Source organism: Apodemus sylvaticus, chromosome 1 (genome assembly GCF_947179515.1).
Source record: "Apodemus sylvaticus chromosome 1, mApoSyl1.1, whole genome shotgun sequence".
Taxonomy (NCBI): domain Eukaryota; kingdom Metazoa; phylum Chordata; class Mammalia; order Rodentia; family Muridae; genus Apodemus; species Apodemus sylvaticus.
This window is the reverse complement of record NC_067472.1, coordinates 178,773,045-178,797,576: the sequence shown is the minus strand read 5'-3', so window position 1 is coordinate 178,797,576 and position 24,532 is coordinate 178,773,045. Positions and strand designations below refer to the sequence as shown.

The 24,532-nt window shown below is 49.9% G+C and overlaps 1 protein-coding gene across 1 annotated transcript in view; it reads left to right on the top strand.

Moving 5' to 3' along the window:
• The window catches only part of Pepd (peptidase D), a 137,352-nt gene that overhangs the window by 42,633 nt on the left and 70,187 nt on the right, over window positions 1–24,532 (top strand). The window contains exons 7-9 of the mRNA XM_052165583.1: window positions 1,107–1,151; window positions 18,071–18,146; window positions 19,974–20,020. Of these exons, the coding sequence (XP_052021543.1) occupies window positions 1,107–1,151; window positions 18,071–18,146; window positions 19,974–20,020 (168 nt within the window). The remainder of the gene's footprint in view (window positions 1–1,106; window positions 1,152–18,070; window positions 18,147–19,973; window positions 20,021–24,532) is intronic.

The following is a 24,532-nucleotide window of genomic DNA, read 5'->3' as shown; positions in this document are numbered from 1 at the left end:
CCAGACACAGGAACTGAGAGGCATTCACACCTGATGAGCCCTGGTAGTGCCTCTCATATCGTCAGGGTCAAAGGTCATAGTGGGATCCTCTTCTGGGGTCAAAGGTCACAGTGGGATCCTCTTCCTTCCTTTTTGAAGCTTATCTTTGCTGGAATTTTGGTTCTCAATTTTTTGTTTGTTTGTTTTTTTTCAATCCTTTGTACTTTAACCCATTGCCGTCTGGTTGGCGTAGTTTATGATGCAGAATTGGCCGCCGATGAGAACATAGCAGGAGCATACCCAGTATGGTTGCTGAATTGAGTTTCTCATGATGCTTGCAAGATGTAGAAGCTCCTTCGTTGATAGATGTGCTGTATCTCATTCAGTCTTTCGTAAGGTTAGACAATGGAAGTTGAACCACTCAGGTGTAGATCCACTCATTGTGAGTTCAGGACCACCGATGTATGCACCGTTTGGCAGTCCGGCCGTGGCATGTCTTTAGATTTGTACTACTTAGAGACGATTGAGCTTTAAGGGGCCTGAAAGATGGCTCTGGGTTTAGGATCACTGGCCGCTTTTCCAGAGGACCTAGGTGCATTTCCCAGCATCCATAAGGTAGCTTACAGCTGTCTGTAACTTCAGTCACCCCAGGGGATCCAGCACTGTCTTCTGACCTCTGCAGAGCACTAGGCATGCATATGGGGCAAAGATATACATGCAGGCAAAATACCCATGCACATAAGATGAATTTGACCTTTAAAAAGAATGTGCATTGTTTTTCATCAAATTAGTGAAAAATTAACTCTCTTCCTCCAAATATTTTTTTCTCCTCCATTTCTGGTACTTCTGTTATGTGTTAATGAACTTGATAAAGAGTCTGCCTCATGGAGAAGAAGGAGTCTTTTGTAGTCGGAGTGCTTGCCCTCCAACTGCCCAAGCTTAGAGGTGGCAGCCCAGGCCTCCAGGTCCGAACGAGATAGCAGCAGCTTTCTCTGGGCCTGGGAGCCAGGAATTTCAAAGGTGGGGGAGTCTCTTGGTCATGGCGTGTTTGGGTGGAACGAGATACTTCTAGCTGGGATGTGCTAGGTCCTGCAGCTAACACCAATCGGTGTGTCTTCTCTTCACAGGTTCAACGTCAACAACACGATTCTTCACCCAGAGATCGTGGAATGGTGAGTGCGTGGCTTGTGACTGCCTCAGCTAACTGTTCAGCTCACAGAGAACGGAGACAGTTCCTTCCGCTGTCCGTACTCTGCGTGCCTGTGACTCTGCCCCAGGCAGCTCTGACATGCAGCACAGCTGGTTTATCAGGTGGCTTTGGGGTGAACCTTCTCAGCCTGGGGGTGGCTCTGTGTGCCACCACTTTTCTCCCCAGGCCTCGGGGCTGCTCCTTGATGGCGGCAGAACAGTTTTTCTTTGAGTGACTGCACTTGCCGTGAAGGTAGGAGAGAGCCTCGGTGGAGCCCGTGCTGGGCTGCACTCCATGGGGAGGCAGGCAGAAGACATCTCGCCACTTCTGAGCCTGAGTTTGTGTGCTGACACTTTCCTGCCTAGTTGAAAACCATGGGGCTGCTGTGTCCTAAACACAGCGGAGGGAAGGGGGGCTCAGGGTGTGGTCAGGGATCAAGGGCTAAGGAACCCCTGTTCAAGGACATCAGGGAAAAAGGCGGTGGCCTTGGGTGGCTCTGCAAAGCCAGGAAAGTGGACCCTGAGTGGCCTGAGGGACATTGTTGCTTGTCAGGTTTTTCAGCCTTCTCCCGAGAGAGAAAAAGAAGGCCCAGGAAACTTTTGAAGGACTTAAGAGAGTGAAGATCATGTTTATATTTCCCGAAGCCATTTTGACCTCCTACTGACTCCACTAAAGGCAGGAGTGGGAACTGGTGCCGTTCTAAGAGCATTGGTGACCATGGAGACGGCAGGGTGACAGCCAGGGGGCCATGGAGACTGACAGAACTGAGAGCCACAGATCTGAGATTTATCCACATGTTGTCAGAGGCAGGCGCCCATGGGAGCTGGGTAGAGATTCAAGAGCTACTGACAGGTGTCGGCAGTGACCGCGCCCCTGTGCCAGCCACAGCCACACACTCTGGGGATGGAGGCCGTGTCCTTCAGGCTCATGGTACCTCTTCTTGTTTGTGACAAGGAGCCAACGTCTGTCTCTGCGGCTCACTCAGCAGGACCAGTGCCGGGCACTGGGAACTGGCCTGTGTCCACCATCTCCTGCACTGGGACTTCCCCCTGGGGTCATTACAGTGGGGAGTGTGGTGGAGACCACAGCTGGCCTGTGAGCTCCAGCATCTCCCCGAGGGACGAGCCATTAGTTCGTCTCTTTAGAGCAAGCTCACTTTAATTCCAGTGACATTTGCAAGGCTCCAAGGTGGAGTCTGCGTTTATAAGAATACCGCTCAGCTTTATTGAACTGAGCAGCAAAAAGGACTTATTTGGCATTTGATGGTAGTAGAACAATTTCAGAAATGTCACATTGTCCTTGCTGCCTCAGGGGTGTGTTTTAATAGCACCGGGCCCAGTCTCTGCAGTGATACAGTTGATCTTGGCAGATCCATCATAGCCACAATCATTGCCCTCCTCGCTAGAACCCAAGGAGGGACTCTGGGTGCGATAGCGGCAGGCCCTCCTCTCCCAAAGCAGGTGGACTTCCTGTGATATTAAATTACCATTTGGCGTTACATTTTTGAGAGTTCCCGGGTTTGGCTTACTTGTTTAGTGGTGATGTGGCGGTGGCGGTGGAAGTGGTGGTGGCGGTGGTTGGCCTCAAACTTAAGCTGCTCCTTCTTTTTCATCCCAAATGCTGGGTTTGTAGGAACATCCCACCACTTTCAACTGCCCCCAGGTCTTGAATGCCCTCTCAACCCTATGAGGGTATATGCACACGGGAGACTGTCCCCTCTGGCATAGATTAGTCCCAGTCTGCCTGCCTGCCTGTCTGTCTGTCTCTCTGTCTCTCTCTCCTTTTGTTTTTTTCTTGATCTTTTTTTGAGACAGGGTTTCTCGGTGTAGCCCTGGCTGTCCTGGAACTCATTCTGTAGAGCAGGCTGGCCTTGAACTCAGAAATCCGCCTGCCTCTGCCTCCCAAGTGCTGGGATTACAGGCGTGCGCCACCACTGCCTGGTGAGTCTCTGTCTCTTTCAAGACCTCTGGCCTTCTCTGTCTGATGCTTTAGCCAGGAGACAGCTGTGTTCAGACCTAACATTCGGTGAGAATGGAAGGATTTTACTTCCCCCCCCCCCGAATGTTTTCATCTGCAAAGCAGGTGGCTGGTACAGTGATTGGATGAGATGGGTCAATTGCATGTCTTGGTTTTTTGTTGTTGTTGTTGTTGTTTTTGTTTTTTTGTGAGACAGGGTTTCTCTGTGTAGCCCTGGCTGTCCTGAAACTCACTCTGTAGACTAGTCTAGCCTCAAACTCAGAAATCCGCCTGCCTCTGCCTCCCAGAGTGCTGGGATTATAGGCGTGTGCCACCCCCTGCCCGGCTCAATTGCATGTCTTAACAACGCTGACTCCTACCGAGACTCCATGTAAGGCCTGTGCTAATAAATACTCACAAGCCACTCTATTTAAAGAGGTTGCTTTTATTGTGTATAAGGCAGCTTCTCTAGTTATCTCCATTGCTACAGATAAGGAAACTGAGGCACAGAGAGTTAGTAACTCACTCAAGGAAAAGCCAGGAGTCTAAGCTGTTGGCTCCACAGTTGTAGCTCAACATCGCACTCTGGAGTCCGGGCCTGCCCCAGTGCCACCTTCTCAGCTCACTCCCAGGCCCTCTGCAAGGCCTGCTGACTGCGTCCTTGGATTGGTTCGCTGGTCAAGTACCGCGGGGCTGAGAGCAGGGGCTGTGTGTGAAAGTGACCCTAGCATCCACACAATACCCCAGGCCCAGATTAGCACTTGGGGGCTGTGGGGCTTTTCCAGGGCCAGTCTGATTGGGAGGTGGAGAGCAGCTTCTCCTGGCCTGGGGAGCTGGTGCTCCAGATATTTTTCTTGGGCTTTGGTTTTAGATAGCATTCATTTTCTTTGTGTGACTGTTTTATTGTTTTGTACCCTCTCAGGCAGCGCCTTTTTTTATTTCCTGTAAATTCCTCCATAATTGTACTTTCCCACAAACACAAGATCATAACTGCACATTTCTGTGCCTGTGCTTCAGTATTGCGGCTGGAACGTATAGGTCAGAAGTTGAAACTTACTAAGAGCAGGCATGTCACTGCCATAATTCAGCCTGCCGCGGCTCTGCTGTTTTGTAGAGGATGAAATTGATCTGGAGGTAGGGTAGGAAATAAAAGAAGATGCCTTCATCCCGCCTCACAGCTCCGTGCCGGGGCGCACCATTATGGAAGAGTGAGAGTATCCACGGCTGCTGTGCTTCTCCCTGGGTTTTAAGTGAGACTGTGTTCATTTGAGTCATAGGCCAGTTTTAGAACTGTTAATTAAGCGGAGTGAAACTGGCCCTGCATGCGTTAAAATGCAGGCAGTGGGCACCGTCGCTACCTCTGCTCCTCTCTTACAGCCTGCACAGGAGGTAAGCTGCAGAGGGCTGCAGGACACAGTGCACCGGACTCAACGTTTTGGGTAACATGTTCCAAATCTAAAAATGCATCCAGAATTTAAAAACATGATGACCTACATTCTTGGCTTCTGGGAAGTACTGCAGTAGGACCACTGCCTGTCTCGCGCTGAGTACTTCTGGCACCCTTCATGAAATGACTGGGGATTCCTAAAGCAGAGAGAGAATTTGGTTCCTACGCACCAGAAGATGGGGGACAGGGTGGGAGTATCACTGTTCCCAGAGTCCTGTGACAGGCATCTGACCCAACAAATCAGGCCTGGTCAGTAACCTCAGAAATCACGTGGAAAGGGTATAGTCATCATTGCTGGATGGGGAAGATGGAGAAGAAGAGACTCAGCCATTGGTGGACACTGGCATGAGTTTTAGGGAGGGCAGGGCAGGACTGAGAAGTCCGTACAGTTAAACAGTCTGGGTCAGCTCGTGGTCTGGCTGGCCCTGTCCCAGCTGTGGTTCTGGCAGGTGACTCCAGAGAAGTCTTACTGTCTGCTTCTCATGAGATGTTGTTCCTGTTTTGGGGAGAGGAGACACTTCCTTTCTCAGTTTTGTCAGCCTTTGAGGTACTTCCCCCATTCATGGGTGATCTGTCTGAGAGACTCTGCTGTTTCTGGAGTGCAAGGTGACTGCAGGTTTAGAACAGTAATCAGAGACACTAAAGTGTCTTTGGAGGGTGTCTTGGTTAGGTTTCTACTGCTGCAATAAAACAACCCATGACCAAAAGTAACTTGGGGCGGAAAGTTATTTGGCTACACTTCTATATCACAGTTCATCACTGAAGGAAACAGGGCAGAAACTCGAGGCAGGAACTGAAGCAGGCCATGGAAGAATGCTGCTTACTGACTCGCTCCCCATGGTTTGTTCCATTTGCTTTCTTATGTACCCCAGACCACCTGCCTAGGGACTGCATCACCCACAGTGAACTTCCACATCAACCATCAATAAAAACAACACCCCAAGACTTGTTTACAAACCAATCTTATAGAGACATTTTCTCAATTACAGTTTCCTTTACCTAAGTATGTGTAGATTTGTGTCAAATTGACAGAAAATAACCAGCCCGGGGGGCGGGGGTGAGAATAGGATGTTATATAGCTCATAGAACCATACCTTAGTTATCTTTAGTTTTGTTTTTGAGACCTAGTCTCACTATATAACCCACATTGGAAACTTGAGCCTCCTGCTCCCTGGAGTCTAAATATCTTAGTTACTCTTTATGCCTTTAGCCTTGAGGAGTGAATGAAATAGGTCGTTTCATTCTAGACAATCAGATTGTAGACAAACATTCGGCAGTCATTAGCAGTGTGTGGCCTTGAATAGGAATCTGACCCAGAGCAAGAGAAGAGACGTCATGCTTCCTCCTGCTCCAAGTTTGTGGAGATGCCCCAGAGAGGAATCTGCACTTCACAGCAAACCCCTGGGTACATGTTCTGTCTGCCCCGCGGCACGCACAGTCAGGCCTTGTTTTGGATGTAGACTGAAGTTCCCCCCACACCTGCCTGTCCCCACAACCCCTCTAGGGGCTGAGCTTGGCTGGTTTGTTTATGGACTTGCTGGAAGAGCCTCCCAAGGATATGCAACTCTCTCCAGCCCCGTTCTTGTCCCTCCTGTTACTAAGTGGTTTTCTTCTTATACTCGGTCTCCAGTGTGGAGGGCGTGCAGTGGGCGGGGCCTAGGGAGTCTTTTAGGGTTGAACTCCTGACCACCCGCCTCCGGCAGAGCCATTGCCTGTGCTTTGGGAGAGCTTTGGGAGAGCTGGAGTTCCTGGCCCTTTAAATGGATTTTATTCAACAAGCTGGCACCTCGATGCTTAGAGACTGATCTGGGAAATACTTCATCCTGTCTTGCTACTATTTTAATCAGTGCTGCATTCAGACCTCAGTTAATTGATGTCTTAATCCTGGGTTTAATACCTAGAGGCAGTTTTGTGACCTGTGAATATTTAAGGGGGAGAAAAAGATTGCACAAATAAATCTCTGCCTCGTACAGGTTCTGTCATTTCAGGCCTGTGGAGGAGACTCTAGTTCCTGGTTCCAGGGTGAGGCCTCTGGTCCTCTGGTCATCATCTTCTCTTATACGTTAGTGCCTCTGTGTATTGGGGGAAGGGGCAGGTGTGTGTGTGCGCGCGCGCTACTCTACTACTGGGCTATGTATCCAGAGACAGGTTTTTGCTATGCCCAGGCTGTCTTCAAACTCATCATCCTCCTGCCTTCACCTTCTAAGTGCTCAGGTTCCAGGAATATGGCGTCAGACCTGGTTTGTTCCTGCCTGTCTGTCTGTTGGAGTGGCCCCCTGGTATAATGATGCTCACAGCCATTACTTCAAGGCCAAGCAGTACCCACGTCTCCCAGCACATATCCCCTGAACCTCTTTCCCCATCTGAGAACCAGAGCTGCCTACTGCCCCGCCCCGGCTTCATAAGGGGCTCACGTTGTTGCAGCCTGAGTCCTGCTCCTTGGTTTCTTCCCATAGGAGGTGGCTTTGACCTCCCATGGTGGTACCAGACAGTGGGTGGATCCTATGTTTTCAGTAGCCATCTCATGCCTCCTTGGACAGACGAGAGTCCTTCCCTCGGGTTCAGTAACCTATGGGCTGTATAATTGGTTACATTAGTATATGCAGATATCTGCCTAAGTTTAGATTAAGTTGGAAGGGACCAACCAGGCCTCTGAGTCCTGCCTTTCAAGGATAATTTGCTTTAGTTCTAATTTAGTTTGGTTGGTTTTAGTTTTGTCGGTTTGTTTCTCAAAACCAACTGTCTCCAGGTAGCTCAGGCTGCCCTCAAATTCCACTTTCCTGCCCTAGTCTCCCGAATGCTGGGATTATAGGGTTGTTCACTACTCTAGCTAGGTTTTTGTTTTTGTTTTTTTGTTTGTTTGTTTTTTTAAGTAGCCCTGGATAAACCAGCTCTAGAGGTCTAAGGGCAGGGCTCTGAGCCTCCAGCCCCACTGGCTAACATGAGCACAGTCTCTTCCTGGGAGAGCATTCTGTGGGGTCTGTTCTTCTTTCTCTCACCATGGCAATGGTGGTGTAGGGAGGAGCCAGGGATGAGTGTGGGAGGGAGTGGAGGTGACAAGGGTTCAAACCTGAGTCCCCTCCAGGGATGAGTAAGGGCTCCAGTGGGGAGTAGGGGCTCTGGGGTTGAGGGTGGTTTCTAGCCTGGGCCTCTTCTTCTCTATGGCACAGCAGCAGTTCCCAGGAGGCTGTGCTGCTGGCCTGACAGGACAGCAGTGCAGTCCTTGTGAACTCCCCTGTTCTTGTTGGGACTGAAGAGCTACCTGGCTAGAACTAGGAACATGGAGGCCTCTACCCCACCCCCCTCCAACCCCAAAGCCAGAGACCGTGTCTCACTGTGCAGCCCAGGCTAGCTCCACGCTCCCCCTGCCCCAGCCTCTTAGATCTGGGAGTGCAGCTGCATGTTACAACGTCTGCCATCTTTCCTTTTCCTGCGGTCAGCCAGTGCGCTGCCTGCCTGTCTTCCTCAGACAGTGGTGCTGAGTAGCGCGTTCCTTGGCTCTGCTCTGGGCCACAGATGTCAGTCCTTGTGGCTCCCTGCTCTTCAGATCCACTCAGCCTTTTGAAAGACACTTAGACATTTCCAGTGCATTCATTCTGGGAGGGTCTCTCTACTATCTGGACCCAAAGGTGGAGTAGGGGGAGCCCTCTACACCTTTGGAAAGGCGGTTTTCTGGTATCTGGGGGCCACTGAGCAGGTGAAATGGCAGGCAGGAGGAGGGAGGCTGAGGGAGAGGCTGCATGCAGGAGGCTGCAGGAGAGGCTGCATGCAGGTTGTGGCGGGAAGCGGCATCATGGCTTTTCTCTCATCTACAGGATACCTAAGCAAGGAGTCAGAGTCTTGCCCTGCCCAACCATGACCCCAGGTGCTGTATGCAGCAGCAAAGGTTGGAGACAGAGAAAGGGAGGGACAGCCTGGAGCCATTGTGGGCTGTCAGTGGAGCAGAAGAAGAGAGGTGCCAGGTGTCTGCATTCAGCAGCAGGAGGGCTTTAGAGACCAGAACACAGTGGCAAGTTTTGCATGCTAGGCCCTAGGTCAACAGGAGGTCAAGTCCAGAGGCTTATGCCAGAGACCCGGAGCAGGTATAGAAGGCCAAGTGCAGGGGTCAGGAGGGCTAAAAAGGATGGGCCGTGCCTGCAAGAAGGTTCCAGGAGCTGTAAGAGGAAGGTTGGCGGAAGGGTGAGGGTTCAGGATGGCAGGGAGGCAGAGGGAAGCAGGGGAGGTTTACAAAGAAGAAGCAGCTTTTGAGGAGCTTGGCTGCAAAAGAGTGGAGTGAGCGCAGGGGAGTTTGCTGCGAGAGAGTCCAGTTACAGCTGCCCTAGAGCTGCAGTGAGGGGGACGTGCGTGCGGGCAGCTGGTGTGCGCCATATGCCCATAAGCCCCAAACTCCTGCTAAGCCAGGAAGGTCTAGAGTTCAAAGCTAGCCTGGGCTACAGGGTAAATCTGAGGCCACCTTGAACTATAGAGTAAGATCTTGCCTCAGAAACCAAAAGCAAAGAGGGTGAAAGACTTGTCAGGTAGAGCAGAGAGCTATCCGCAGGATGTGTCCAGAAGGGCAAAACATGGCAACTGTGGAAGGAGAGGCAGAGTGGCCCGCCCCCTAGCTTGGCATTCAGTTGTTTGTCTGCTGAAAGGAGCCTCGGCAGGGAGGGGAGAGCAGGAGGAAGAAGTTGGGAGTCTACCTCTCCTGAATGCTCCCCCAGAGATGGGGACCACACGGTGATCAGGTGAGGCAACTGTGCTCTCCCCTGTCCACCAATCCGCCTGGTCCTGTGTTCTCCCCTGCCTCTGCAGCAAACAAGGTGGGGCCCTGTGGGTGGGTAGACACAGGCTGAGGGAGTGTGATGTACAGGCAGGAACAATGGTGACAGTCTCAGCCCAATAGAAGGGTCACAGGCCGGAGACACCTATGTCTGATTTAATTGCGGTATCGCTCGTACAGGAGATGCCTGTAGTCTGTGGAGGGGGGGCAGTAAGGAGTGAGACACACAGCAGTCACAAGGTTACCCTGCGTGCAGTTGTGGCCCTCCACTGTTACCTGGAGCTGCTTCTCTGAGGCTCACAGGAAACCTGCCTGTCAGGGGTGGGGGTAGGGGAGATACCAGCAGCATTCTGGTCCCCTGCTGTGGAACCAGAGGTCCCTCTGACAAACTGGCTTCAGGAAAGGGTGTCTGCTTGGGAGCAGTCTCTCAGGCTGGGATTGCTCTGCCTCCCACACTCTGAAGCCTGTGGAAGGTAGTAGCATGCTGCAGGGCCTGCCTCATTTCACAGGAACCAGTGGCTGCTTGTCCCCCATGCATCATGGAGACACAGATGCTTCTGTGATGTCCTGAGGGCTGGCTGCTTCTGACAGGGTCTGAGAAATGACTCAGTTCACAGCAGTCAGAGCCCATCCTGTTCCTCCCCCTGGCTCTCTCTCGTGGGTGGCAGAGGACAGGTGGGTAGATCATAGATCCCCTTGGGCTGAGACACAGGCGCTGACTGGAGGGTGCCGGCTGGCCTCTCCAACCTGGCTGATCTTGAAGGTGCCTGCTTGCTGCTTTTAGAGGGAAAGGTTGGGTGATTAGCATCTGCAAAGGAGCTGAACTGGCCATTAAAAGCAATGTGCAGAGGACCCTTGGCCTGTTCTCCACTCTCCCCTACCCAGTCTGCAGGTCTTGCTGTGGAGGCCTCCTCATTGGGTCTGTTGGGAGGAGTCTGGACCCTTCCAGTCTGCAGAATCCAGATTCCCTGGCAGCCTTCCTTTCCCATGTTATAATTGCTTTTTCTTTCTCCTGAGTCTCCAGGCTTTGAGAGAGGGACATTTTTAACTTCCCAACTGGGAATGTCAGATTGGCACTGCCTTACCAGCAAGGAGAATGCACGTCTACACTACCCCCACCCCCCACCCCCTTAAAGGTTTAAAAGTGTTGCCCAAGCAGTATGTGTACCTTGTTAGAAATCTCCGCTGGTTTTCTTGATAGATAGCCATTCTGGCAGAACGAGGTGGGATCTTACTGCATTTCCCTGATGGCAGAGGTCGCTGGGTTTTCTCACATGCTTGTGACCATTCTATTTCTATTACCCCCTTTGAGAACCGCCTGCCCCGTGCATTTGCCCATTTATTGATTGGGCCATTTGTCCTTTCAATCTTGATTTTCTTTTTTTTTTTTATTTTTTAAAGACTATTCCGGATAGTAATCCCCTGCCAGGTGGTCTTTCTGCTGCTCTGTACGCCACCTCCGTTGGTGGGAATGTAGCCTTGGACAGCCACTGTGGAGATCAGTGTGGAGGATGCTCAGAAATGCAAAAGTCAAACGCCCATATAATCCAGCTCTGCTCCCCTGGTGTTTCCCAAAGGGAATCAGTCAGAATACTACAGACACTCTCGTGCACCCATATTCATTGCTGTGCCTTTCACAAGAGCCGTGATATGGAATTAGCCTACCAACAGCTGAGAGAAGAAAACCTGGTGTATGTACACTAAGGAGTTTGGGTCACTGCAAAGAATGAAATGTTGCCATTTGCCGGAAAATTGATGGAAGTGCAGTAAACAAGGCTCAGAAAGGGAAATATCACATATGTTCCCTGTCATGTGCAGATTTTAGAGTAAAACCGTGTGTGTCTCATATGTATATATGTGTTTATGTATATGGCATGGGAGTGGGGTAGGAGGGCAGGATTTGTGTGTGTGTGTGTGTGTGTGTGTGTGTGTTGTGGGTGGTGGTGGTGGTGTAGTATGTGGCTGGGGTGGTGGAGGTGATGGAGTGTTTTGTGTGGTGTGTGTGTATATGTGTGTATGTGGGGTCTTAGGGGTGTAATGTGGGAAGGCGGTGTGTGTGTGTGTGTGTGTGTGTGTGTGTGTGTGTAAGGGAGACTATTTAGGAAGACAAGGTGGTCCAACATGAGGGCAGAAAAGGACAGTGGGAAGGTCAGCGTGTCAAAGCACATTATACACATGTATAAATGAAACTAGGCATGACAGACATGCTTTTGATCCCGTCACCTAGAAGGCTAAGTCAACCAGAGATTCATGAGTTCAAGGCTGGCCTGCACTACTATAAAAAATAAATAAAAGTACCAAAAAATGTCGAAACGAAACCCGTTATTTTGTATAATTAATATATGCTAATAACTGTATTAAATGAAGAGAGGTTCCCGTAATCCAGAATCGTACAGGGGCTGTAGATCAAAATCCTGCCCGCCACCCTGCCTCCCATCCTTCACAGGGTGCTTCCCTCACAGGATGCTTTTAGTGCTGTGCTTCTTTCGGCTCTTGCCCAGGTTCCCTTTGCCGGCTTGCCACACCAGGGCCCTCCCGTGACCCGTTCTGAACTTTCTGTACCATCTTCCCCTCATAAGCTGAGGCTGCAGACCTACATCACCTCCCACGCCGCACGCCGCACACCGCACTCTGCACACAGCACTCCGCACGTCTCTGTCCTCGCTGCTTTCCTCACCTCTGACTTGTATCGTGGCTTCCTTTTTTTTTTTTTTTTTTGGTCAGGACTCCTACCATTTCATCTGCTCTTTATTGAGCAGTAAATCTTCCGTGTTTCAGGAGTGAGAACATAACTGTAAAAGGTAAAAATAACAACAAAAATAAAAATGAAAAGAAAACCCATCAAACCGGGTTTGCATCGACGTCGCTGTGGTGGTGGTCCATGCCCACCTTAGTAATGTTCCTTGGAGACAGCTCCTCGTGTCCTGACATCACCACCCAGCCTTCCGCAAGGGCAGGCTTCTAGAGGCAAAGCAAAGAGATTTTTTTCCCTTACATAACCACCAGCTGCAGACCTCCAGCCTGTATGTAGCTCTGCGGTAGATGCCCAATCCACAGGAGGCCCTTGGTCCCATTCCCAGGACTGCAAAGAATTACTCCATATTTTATTCCCCTTTGGTATATTTTTTATTTTGGAAAATAAAAACCCGTTGGTTAGGGTAAAAGCAGCATTCGTGTACTTTTTAAAAGTTAAAAAATATAACCAGAGCCTGGAAGGAATGTGTGGAGAGATAGAGTGGTTAATAGGCACAAGGGTACAGTTGAATAGACATGATTGCTACCAACTAATTGAACATTTGGAATTAGCTACTGGGGAGGATTTTTGAATGTTTTTAATATAAGGAAATGATATATAGTCACATATGATGGTACATACCCGTGACCAGAGTCAAGGAGATTGCAAGTACAGAGCTAGCCTGGGCTACATAAAGAATTGAAGGCCAGCCTAGTCTGCATAGTAAGATTCTGTCTCAAAATAAAAGAAAAAAAGAGAAAAAAGTATACCCAAGGTGATAAAACTGCTAGGATCATTAAAAATATTGAAATGCACTGGGTGGTAGTGGCGCATGCCATTAATCTCAGCACTTGGGAGGCAGAGGCAGAGGTAGAGGCAGGCATATTTCTATGACTTCAAGGCCAGCCTGATCTACAGACTGAGTTCCAGGACAGTCAGGGCTGAGAGAGAAACCCTGTCTCTGGGTATATGTGTGCACGTGTGTGTGTGTGTGTGTGTGTGTGTGTGTGCGCGCGCGTGTGTTACCATACCCATGAAGTTTATGTCAGTGTAAATGACACATTTACACTAATAAGGAGGGGCCAGAGAGATGGGTCAGCAGTAGAGAGCACTTGCTGCAGCTCGTGCTGGCTAGTTTTATGTCAACTTGACACTAGACAAGAGTCATTTTAGAAGAGGGAAACTCAATTGAGAAGGTGCTTCCCCCATCTCTGGTCCTGTGGGGAGCATGTGGTGCATTTTTTTTTAAAGATTTATTTATTTTATTTATATGAGTACACTGTAGCTGTCTTCAGACCCACCAGAAGAGGGCATCAGATTCCATTTCAGATGGTTGTGAGCCACCATGTGGTTTCTGGGAATGGAACTCAGAACCTCTGGAAGAGCAAGCAGCCAGTGCTCTTAACTGCTGAGCCATCTCTCCAGCCCCCATGGTGCATTTTTTTAAAATTGGTGATTCATGTGGGAGGGCCCAGTTCACTGTGGGTGGAGCCATCCCTGGGCTGGTGGTCCTCGATGCTATAAGAAAGCAGGCTGAGCAAGCCACGAGGAGCAAACCACTAAGCGGCACTCCTTCATGGCCTGACCATCGATTCCTGCCTCCAGGTTCCTGCCCTGAATTCTCTGGGTCCCGGAGTTCAAGCAGTAAGATGAAATAAACCCTTTCCTCCCCAAGCTGCTTCTGGGCCCAGTGTTCTATCTCAGCAATATAAACCCCAAGACCTTGTTCTTGCAGAGAACCTGGGCTCGGTTCCTAGCACCTATATCAGGTGTGAGCGCCTGTAACTTCAGATCCAGGAGTCCAACACCATCATCAGACTTCCACTGGCACCTGCACACATGTGATGCACATACATGTGCTCAGGCACATATACACACACATAAATAAATCTGTAAAACGTGTTAGTGAGGAAGTCTTTTTTTTTTTTAAGTTAGAAAACAATTATAAACGAATTTCCCCAGTTGTCCTTGACACATCCAGTGCGGTTCCCATATTTTCCCTGGATGTAGTGACATTTTCTTTTTTTTTCTTTTTTTTCTTTAAAATTAGATATATTTTTTATTTACATTTCAAATAATTTCCCCTTTCCTGGTTCCCCACTCCCCGAAAGTCCCATAAGCCCTCTCTCCTCCCTCTGTTCCCCCATCCACCCCTTCCCACTTCCCTGTTCTGGTTTTGCCCTATACTGCTGCACTGAGCCTTTCCAGAACCAGGGGCCACTCCTCTGTTCTTCTTGGACATCATTTGATGTGTGGATTATGACTTGGGTAATCCAAGTTTCTAGGCTAATATCAGCTTATCAGTGAGCGCATACCATGAGTGATCTTTTGAGACTGGGTTACCTCACTTAGTATGATGTTCTCCAGCTCCATCCATTTGTCTAAGAACTTCATGAATTCATTGTTTCTAATGGCTGAATAGTACTCCATTAGTCAGCTTTCTGCCACCGTGACAAATTCTCTGAGACACCCAGAGTAGAGGAGGGAAGTTCCCTCTGCGGGGATAGTTAAGGTCCCTGACCTCTGAGAAGGGTGGCTGCTGTGTGGTAGTGCATTCTAGCTTCCGGGTTTGTGTTGGAGCATTTCCCATGTCCCTTCACATCCATGTCTCCTGTTGCCTGGAAGTCCGACCTACCGGCACTGTGTGTGGATATGTGCCGGCCGCCGCGAGGGCACCTGTTGCTTTCTGCGCTCCATTAGGCTGCAAACAGTTCCAATTTGACCTACCCCATTCATGATGCTAAATCCACCATGAGACTCCAGCTCCCCCTTGCACAGGGAGGAAATGTGTGCCGTTGTTCCGATCCCCGGCAAGTCATTGTAGCTTCTGTGCTTCTTAATCCAGCGTTTCGCTTGCCATTTTCTTCTCTTATGGATAGGAGGACTTCTCGCCTCATTTACCACATCACTGAGCATTCTTAAGTGCCCTGCGTGTCTGTGTGGAAATGAACCCATCCAATTCTCAAAGCCGCATACTTTGAACACTGATTTTTTTACACTTTATTTCCTTGACTTGCTGACTGCCTTACCTTCTTGCTGCTTTTAGTTATACTTTCAAACTAATGCCACTTTCTAAAAATATCCCAGGGGCTGGAGAGATGGCTCAGTGGTCAAGGATGCAGAGGACCTGAGTTCCCAGCACCCACATGGTGGTTCACAACCACCTGTGACTCCAGCCAGGTGGATCCAACATCTGTTATTGGTCTCCATCTGCAATGACACTTAGGTGCACAAACAGGCGTTCTCATCTTTTTAAATAATAAAAATAAATCTTAAAGGTATCTCACATCCGTTCATTATCTTTTTTGCTAGCCTATGCCTGGAACTAGTTCTCTCCCTCCTGCACTTTTGAATGGTTAACCATGACCCTCTACTGTTGGATTTGATCAGTAATTTGGGTGTAGAGTTCTGGTTTTGTGTGAAGTATAAGGACAAGGGAGCCGTTGAAGCACAGTGGGTCATGCAGTCTTTGATACTGTTTTAGCTAAGTCTCAATTTGCCTTGCTGCAAAATGGGAATTTCAGGCTGTTTCCTGGGAAACTATCTCTGAGGTAAGTGATCAGGAAGTGTACTGAGGAAGGCCCTTGGTGAAGAAGCAGGCCTGACTGGGCTGCAGACATATCTGCACCTCAGTTGGTCCCACCACCAGCAACATCCCAAATGATGTAAGGATCAGCAAGACTCCTGGAGAGGACTAGTTGGCTACCAGTTCTCCCAGCTCTTGAGAAGTGAGTGCTGTGGTGCCTAAGTTGGTGAGTTAGGGCAAAGCAGCCAATATCTGTTGCCTTTCATGGGACCTACATAAGTGAGACGGTGGCAAAAGGTAATTTAAGAAGAAAGGAGCCTATGTTTATTTTCTGAAGTGTGTTTAGCCTTGTGAGCGGGCTTGCTGGAATGTAAACATCCCAATGTTTGGCAGTGCAGCCATCCTCCATTTCCATGGGTTCAGTCAGCCGCAATAGGGAGAAAATTCTAGAACTATCTGACAATCAGTGCTTGAATCAACCAAGCACTGAGCACCATGTCAAATCTACCTAAAGAAAGTAGACAGGGATGCTGTGGTCTAGCCTCTGCTATCCCTTGGGCCCTCAGTCCTGCCTCAGTCCTGGTTTATCCATATCGCCCACTCCACATATAGTCCGTGTGCTCTATAGTGGGTCCTGCGGTGGCAGTGTCTGAACATATGCCGGTCACTCTGCATCTGTGTCACCAAAATACCTCTCAAAGCTACTGAGGAGGTCAGGAGGGGGGATGGGGGTGGGGAGGGGGGGTTGTTCTGGTTCACAGTTACATCCATAGGTGCTTGGCCTGATGATACTCTTGGACAGAGCATCATAACTGCAGGAGCGTGTGCCAGAGGAGAACTGTTCACTTCCTGGCTAACCAGGAAGCAGAGAGAGCTGACAGGAAGTGGAGGCCTATTTTAAGATTCCACCCCAGTGACCTCCATTTAGTCCCTACTTAAAATTCCAGAATCTCCCCAAACAGCACCCCATCTGGGGAGCGAGTAATCAAAACATGAGCCCCCAAGGACCTCGCAGAATTAAGCCACAGTGTAGTGTACGTGCAGAGCCCCAGTTTCTTGTCATTTCTTCTTGAACAACACAGTAACCCTCACACCGCATTCCCTCTGTATTGGGTATGGTCAGTCATCTAGAAAGGATTCTAAGCACAGGAGGGTGTGTGCGGGCTGTGTGCAGTTTGTGGATTTGGGTATAATGGGATGGGGGGCGGTGGCCCAGAAGCAATCACCTGTGGTGCTGAGGGATGGGAGTTCAATGCGGATTAAGGCAGTTCAGCTAAGGCTTCAAGGAAGCAGTGTAGGCCGGCCAGCAGCTGCAAGCTTTCCTCTCTCCTCACAGGCCAGAGACAGCTCTCCAGGTGCCTGGCGCTGCTCCCTTCAAAGTTCCAGGACTTTGCTGGGCACACACATGGTAGAGAGTCAAGGCCAGCTCAGTCATGACACCTTGTCTTATCCCTTGGGGCAAACATTCCACTTTGCAGATGAGGAAACCAAGACAAAGAGCCGAGCGTCTGAACCGCACCTGGGGTGTGGTGTCTGTCTGTGCCCGATGTCCTGGTGCCTTTCATGCCCACGGACTCCTCAAGGTCCCCTGCTGACACTTTACCACCATCTCTAGTCTCATGCCTTCCCCAGTCGCCTGCTCTCTGCAGACCAGAGGTTTTCCATGTTTGTTCTGCACACAGGGTAGAGAGACCCACCATCCGTTTTGTCTCTCACCACCCAACCCTGTCTTTGTCAAAGGCCTGAGTCACATGGTACACAAGGGCTAGAACTGCGGAGGATACAAGGGTTTCTAGTGCTGTGCAGAGACACCATGACCATGGCAGCTCTTATAAACGACTACATTTAACTGGGGCTGGCTTACAGTGTCAAAGGTTAAGCTCATTATTGCCATAGTGGGGAGCAGGGCAGTGTGGAGCAGACTCTTAGTCAGGAGGCAGCAGGTAGAGACAGTGAGCCACTAGGCCTAGGCTTGAGCTTCTACCTCCGAGTGATGCACTTCCTCTAACAAGACCACACCTACTCCAACAAGGCCACACCGCCTACAAGTGCCATTATGGACCTATGGGGGCCATTTTCATTCAAACCACTCTAGGCACCTTCAGCCAATAGGGCAGGTCCCTGGGATGCCAGCAGTACTCCTTAGTGTAACCCCATTTGCCATGTAATTCTATTCTGCTTCTGTGAATCAGGAAACTGGGGCTCAAGCAGGCAGGGCCACCAAGGCTGGGGGCCCCTAGCAGCTGCCAGCCATCACTGTTGTAGGCTGTCTGCCTGCAGCTGGTGCTAGGACAAAGGGACGGCTGATCCGTTCCCCTGACCACGGGCTTTCTTCTGGATAGCTCCGGATTACACATTGCCGTGGGTGTTGGGCTTCTCCAGCCTAGTTCCCAGAGGTGGTGGTCAGTCTCCCTGGGGATGTCTTCTCGGCCCTGTCAGATCGCTGAGTTGGCCCTGTCTTTCTCTCCTCTCTGCAGCCGAGTGTTCAAGACAGACATGGAGCTAGAGGTTTTGCGATACACAAACAGGATCTCCAGTGAGGCCCACCGTGAGGTGAGTTGGGCAGTAGTACATTGATGGCTTTGCTAATTGCTGTGATCAAACGCCTGACAGGAAGTGACCTCAGGGAGGAGGGATTTGTTCTGGCTTACAATCTGTCATGGTGGAGTGATGGGTGGCTCATTGGAGGCAGGAGCATGGGGAGATTACTCAGACCGCAGCCCACCAAGAAGCAGAGACTGGGGTAGAAGTGTGGATGGCTGGGTTACAGCCCTCAGTGCCAGCTCCCCAGGACCCGGCGCTTCCTCCAGCTTCACCTCCTAAAGGTTCCACTGCCTCCCCGAAGCAACACCACCCACTGGAGCCCAAGTGTTCAGACACACTAGTCTGTGGGGACATGGCTTTGGGCAGGAGTGAGAACTGTCAGGAAGAAAAATAACATGGATGCAGGGCATGGATGGAGACTCTCTGCTCCCTCTTTTCCTCTTAAGATACCCACCTTCGTGAGGGCCATGATCCCAGTCCTCATGGACTGTCTAACCAAATGGCCCCGCTTCCAAGAGAGCAGGGTTTTCCTGACATCCTGGACTTCCCAGCAAGCGTTAAAGCGTCTTCCATCTGTGACTGTAATTCCATCTCCTCCTGCTGCCTGTCTTAGTGCTCTATGGCTGTGAAGAGACTTCATGCCCACGGCATTTAACTGGGGCTGGCTTACAGGTCAGAGGGTTAGTCTACTGTCATGGCGGGGAGCATGGCGGCACGCAGGCAGACGTGGTGCCGGGAAAGTTGACAGTTCTGCATCCAGACCTGTAGGCAGCAGGAAGAAAGAGACTCTGGGCTTGGCACGGGCTTCTGAGCTTACTACCCTGAGTGGCACACTTCCTCCAACAAGGCCACACCTCATAATCCTTTCAAATTGCTGCTCCTTGGGGACCAAACATTCAAATCTATGATCCTACGGGGCCATTCTGTTTCAAACCAAACCACCATCTTTTTTTTCCTTTTCTTTTAATTTAAATTATTGTTTTTTTTACTTGTGTGTGTAAGTGTATGTATAACTGAATGCAGTGCCCTTGGAGGCCAGAAGGGGGCATTGGATCCTTTGGAGCTGCAGTTACAGATGGCAGTGAGCCCAGTGAGTGCTGGGGCCCAAATTCCAGCCCTCATGACTGAGCAGCAGGCATTTTTTAATCACTGAGTCATCTTTTCTCCTCTTTCTTTTCTGTTTTTAAAGACAACACCTTGCATCTATCCCAGGATTGCCTTGAGCTCACTCAGTAGCCCAAGCTATCTCAGCGCACCTCCTCACACCTCCGAAGTTCCAGTATCGCAGGTGTGCTCTGCCAAGTCTGCTCATCACCCGTTTCCCACAGACAGCTCCACACGCGAATAAGGAGGCCAGTGTTTTAAAGGCTACTCAAGGTGCCTGGGATAGCCTGCCTGCTCAGGGGCCATCACAGCTTAGTGCTACAGATGACTCCCAGTGTCAAAAAGCCACGTTTTCTCTTGTTCTGGCTAATTTCTCTGTTTATGAAAATTAGGTAAAAGTAAGTAAATAAACAAGACCTGTCTTAATATTCAGGATTCGCCAAACATCTTGGTCAAATCTTTTGTCTTTAGGTTTCTGGCCACCTGCAAGCTATAGCATGGTATTTATCAGCTTCCAAAGACAGGTGCTCCACAATGGTCCACACAAACTCTGTGGGTCTCGGGGCTGTTACAAAGTCCAATTTGTCACTTCTCTGCACCACTGTGCACAGATCACCCCCTCCTTCTTTTTCTTTTAAAGAGGAGCTTTGGAAAAGGTGTTATACATTATTTATAAGGCTGTGTTACTTATCTGCTTAATACAAATGTCTTTGCTTAATGCCCGTCCTCTAGGTAATGAAGGCTGTGAAAGTGGGGATGAAGGAGTACGAGATGGAAAGGTAAGCTGTGTGTCTCTGAGTAAAGATTAAAATGTAAAAAAAACCCCAGCAGTTTATGCTCCCCAAGCAAGTAACTGATGAGGGGCTGGAGCAGCGCAGGCGGTCAGGTGGGGATTACGTGCGGCCCTGGGATCCTAGGCAGAGATTACGGCCCCTCTGGTGGCGGCCACCTCCCTGGCTCCTGGCAGTGTCTGATGGTTATGGGCCTTGATAACTTTCCAGGCTGGTTTAGTGTCCCATCATTCCACTCCTGGACTTTGTTCCTACGATTTGTGGGGGAAACTTTACCCAATGGCTGCTATTGTGCCTCCGAAAGCCACTAGTAAAACAGCTTGCCGTTTTTATGTGTAAACACCACCATTATGTCTGCTGTGCTCAGGCGACTGGGTCGGGGGATGGTTAAGTGGCTCATAAAGCTCCCTGGGGAGCCCTACCCGGCCTCCAGTTCCAATTAGGCTTGCCTCTCAGGGCGGCTTGCCCAGGTGCTGCCTGGGGCAGCCTAGTCCTGCTCTAGGACCCAGATCAGACCCCCACCCCGTCCTGGGGCTCCAATCAGTGACTGTACAGTGCTTGACAGCTGTTACCCCCTTTCCCCTGCCGACAGCCCCAATCCCCTCTGGTGGCCATCCGGCCTGCCCTGTGCGAGGGGGAGCTGATTCTTTTCTGCTGTGTCTTCCAAGGAAGGGCTCCTGTCCTTGGAAGGACCCCGGGAAGCTGGGCCCACAGTGTGGCGATATAACTAGAGCTGGGCCTTTGAGGTGGGGCCTATTGAGAGGCCCTTGTGCCACTGGGAGTCCTGTACTCAAAGGTAGTTCTTGATTGAGAAAGAATTGTTGTAAAAAGCGCCAACCTGGCCACACCCAGTGAGCCTCATTTTGAACTTTTAGCTTCCAAAATTATAAGCTATACAAACCTTTTGTCTTTATAAAATAGTCTGCCTTGGGTATTTAATTATAGCAGCAGAGAAAGGACTGTTATGTTGTCCCAATCCTCATGGCCTTGCCGGCCGCATCAGTGTAATGGGCAGAACTGAGACGCACAGGTGGGGTCAGCAGTGGCCAGTGTGACATGTGTGTTCACTGTGGGCTTGGAAACGGAGGCCTTTTTCAGAGTTAAACCCTGAAAGGTGAGCTGAGTGCCTGGAGTCCTCTTCTTATTCTGAAGGACACGGAATTGTTAAAATGGCTTCCCTCCGCTGCTATGATGTCCCAGGAGGGGGCCTGTAACAACTGTCTATCAAAGCTGAGGGAGCCTCCGTCTCGCCAAGGACACTGGGGAAGGGCGTGCACAGCCTCTTTGATTTGCAGTTTGCACAGCATTCTCCCTCCCACCCGGGGACCTGAGATGAGAAGCGAGCTCTCGGCCAGCCCAGGGTGGAAGGTGGAACAATGAGCCCCTCAGACTGGCACTGGCCCAGAAACCTGTTCCCAACTGAGTTGACTCATAGTGACCCATAACAGATGCCTCAAATAAAAATAGCCAAGAAATCAGAGCAAGAATAGCATATCTCAGCATGGGGCCCCCACAACCTCTGCCTGTCAGTCAGCTGTGCCCTGTGCTGTACGGAGGTTGGCTCTGGAAGGGACCCTGAGACGCTCTGTCTTCAGCCCTGACCCTGACCCTGCTGCTGCCGCCCATAGGCAAAGCTACGTGGGTTTTGGGTCTGTAGCAAGGAATGCCTGGGTATAATGGAGGGGTTTGTTTTTCAGAAATGTAAAGAAATCCTAAAGCATAATGAACCCCGAGGTGCTCAGCCATTGTTGTTTAGTTTTGTTTATGTTTTGGTTTGCTGGCATATGTGAACAGCCCAGACATCTTGTCATTTCCCATGTAAATATTTCAGGAGATGTCTGTCAGTGAGACATTTCTCTTTCTATAACTACCCTGCCATTATCCCGTCTAGCCATACAAATAAACAATACAAGCAACTTTTTATACCTGAGCATCTGACATCACGGACTCAGCCACGTGCCAATAGTGGCACAAACTTTTATTTCATTTGAGTCGGTACCTGAACAAGCACAGGCCTTTCCTTGTCATTTTTCTGCAGGCTACACAATGTAACCACTATGGACATTGTGTTGAGTCTTTTTTTTTTAAAGATTTATTTATTCATTATATGTAAGTACACTGTAGCTGTCTTCAGACACTCCAGAAGAGGGAGTCAGATCTCATTAATGGATGGTTGTGAGCCACCATGTGGTTGCTGGGATTTGAACTCAGGACGTTTGGAAGAGCAGTCGGTGCTCTTAACCACTGAGCCATCTCTCCAGCCCCATGTGTTGGGTCTTATAAGTAACCTCCAGTTGGTTTGAAATGTTAGGTGAGGAGGTGTGGGTGCAAGTGGGTGTCTGGGAAGGCTGCTTGGTATCCACAGGGTCCTTAGAGTCTGTCCCTTCTTCTGCCGAAGACTGACTGACTCCTCGTATTTAACTAGTTAGTTGGTTTAGTATGTGAGTGGGTGGGTGTGGCACGCATGTCTGAGCATGCCCGTGGAGGTCAGAAGATTATCTCTTCTGACTCTTGAGTCCAAGGACCAAACTCAGGTTGTCAGGCTTGGAGCTAAGCTATCTTGTCAGCCCTCTCTTATGTGATGTGATGTGTGTGTGTGTGTGTGTTAGTTTATGCGTACCAAGTGCATACAGGTGCCTTAGGAGAACAGTGGATTCCCTGAAACAGGACTCCACCTGACAAGGGTCCTGGAACCAAATCTGGGTCCTCTGGAAGATCACTAAGTGCTTTTGACCCCCGAGCCCTCCCTCCAGTGTCCTGACTATAATTTCTTCATTTTATCCTTTGCTTTGGTCTACATTGATGTAAAACTGTCTTTTCTTTTTTGGATTCCTTGGTTTCCTTAAACCAAGATTCAAACAGAGGCTGTGCATTACACTGGGTGACCTGGTATCCTGGGAAGAGCTTGGTGACTAGATCTCTGAGTTATGGCCAGGATGATCTGAAGCTCTGCCAGCATGCTGGCAGCTCTGGCTAGGTATACAGAGGGCGCCAAGTGCAAAGATTTAGCATGACGACCAGCTGGTTTTCTCATGTGTACCGTGCATACCACATCCACCTGTGGCCCATAATAGATGTAGACGGCTAGATTCTAGAGCAGTGTTCTCAACCTGTGGGGTCTCAACCCCTTTGGGGTTGCATATCAGATATTTACATTACAGTTCATAACAGTAGCACAATTAGTTATGAAGTAGTAACGAAATAATTTTATGGTTTGGAGGTCACTATAACGTGAGGAACTGTATTAAAAGGTTGCAGCCTTAAGAAGGGTGAGAACCGTTACTGTAGAGGGAAATACGTCTGTCTGTGGGCCTCAGCCAGTGGGAGCACCTGGTCATTGGTCCCTGAGAACTTAGCGTGCAGGGGCTGGTGAGAACGGGCATGCAGGGAAGAGTGGGAGAGGAGTGACAGGAATGAGATGCAAAGTCTGCTCCTGGACGTAGCAGAAAGACAGTTGTCCGTGGACGTTATCACATCTGAAGATGTCTCTGCCTAGGTTTCAAGCAGGCAACTCCCCTGCCTCTCATCTGTGGCCATGAACTGGGTTGACTCTTAGTCCCAAGCTCTCTTTCCACAGGCAGGCCAGCCTGTCATTGCCTGGGCCACTTTCTGGCCCCATGGCAGTCTCAGTCCATGAGAACCTGGAGATGTCTCAGGAATTGTATCTCATCTTCCTGTTCAATAGCTGGTATCGGGAAACATCTGGGTTGTTATGGGTAGGTAGGTGGGTGGGTGGATGGATGGATGGACGGACAGATGGATGGATGGACAGATGGAAGAGAGAAAAAAGGGATTAGAGCTATTTTTCTAACATCCTGCATGTCACTGGAGACTTGAGCATTATTCTCAGGTTGAAATCAGAGCCTTCTAACGCAGATGCCGTTGGCTACCCAGGGAATGTGGCTCCTGGGCACAGACTGGACTCCTGGGCAGATAGATCAGGGCAGCCCAAGTGTGGTGTGGGCGGTGGACTCGTGGGGGCAAGAGGAAGCAAGCTTCCCTTTCATGTGTGCTGAGGGTGCCCTGCCCTGATGGTGGCATCCTTCAAGCCTGCAGGCCACGGAGCAGAGCAGAGCAGAGGTGGGGCAGAAAGTCTATCAGCAGAACAGGAAGCTGGGTAGAAATTGGGCAGCACCAGACAAACAGCTTTGCCCACTCAGGGATGCCAGCTAGAGACTCATTCTAATCTCTGCACACACACACCCCTTTTTAATTATCAGAGATTTATTATACCATCTTGAGGGCATGTTAAAAAAGCGTAGGCTAGCTGATGTCGTTTATGAAGACACTGCCTTCTCCTCTGCGCTACGCCTGCCAGCAAGGAAATGAAAATCATTTTCCAAAATCGAGGTGTAGTAAATTGTGTTAAACCAATAAGACGTTAATGTTTGGACAAATCGGGCTCGCGCAGCATCTGACTCCAGGCCCAATCAGGCGGTCCGATTTACCACCTCATATTATTTAATGTTAGTGGCGTAACTGGCTTGTAGCTGGCTGGCA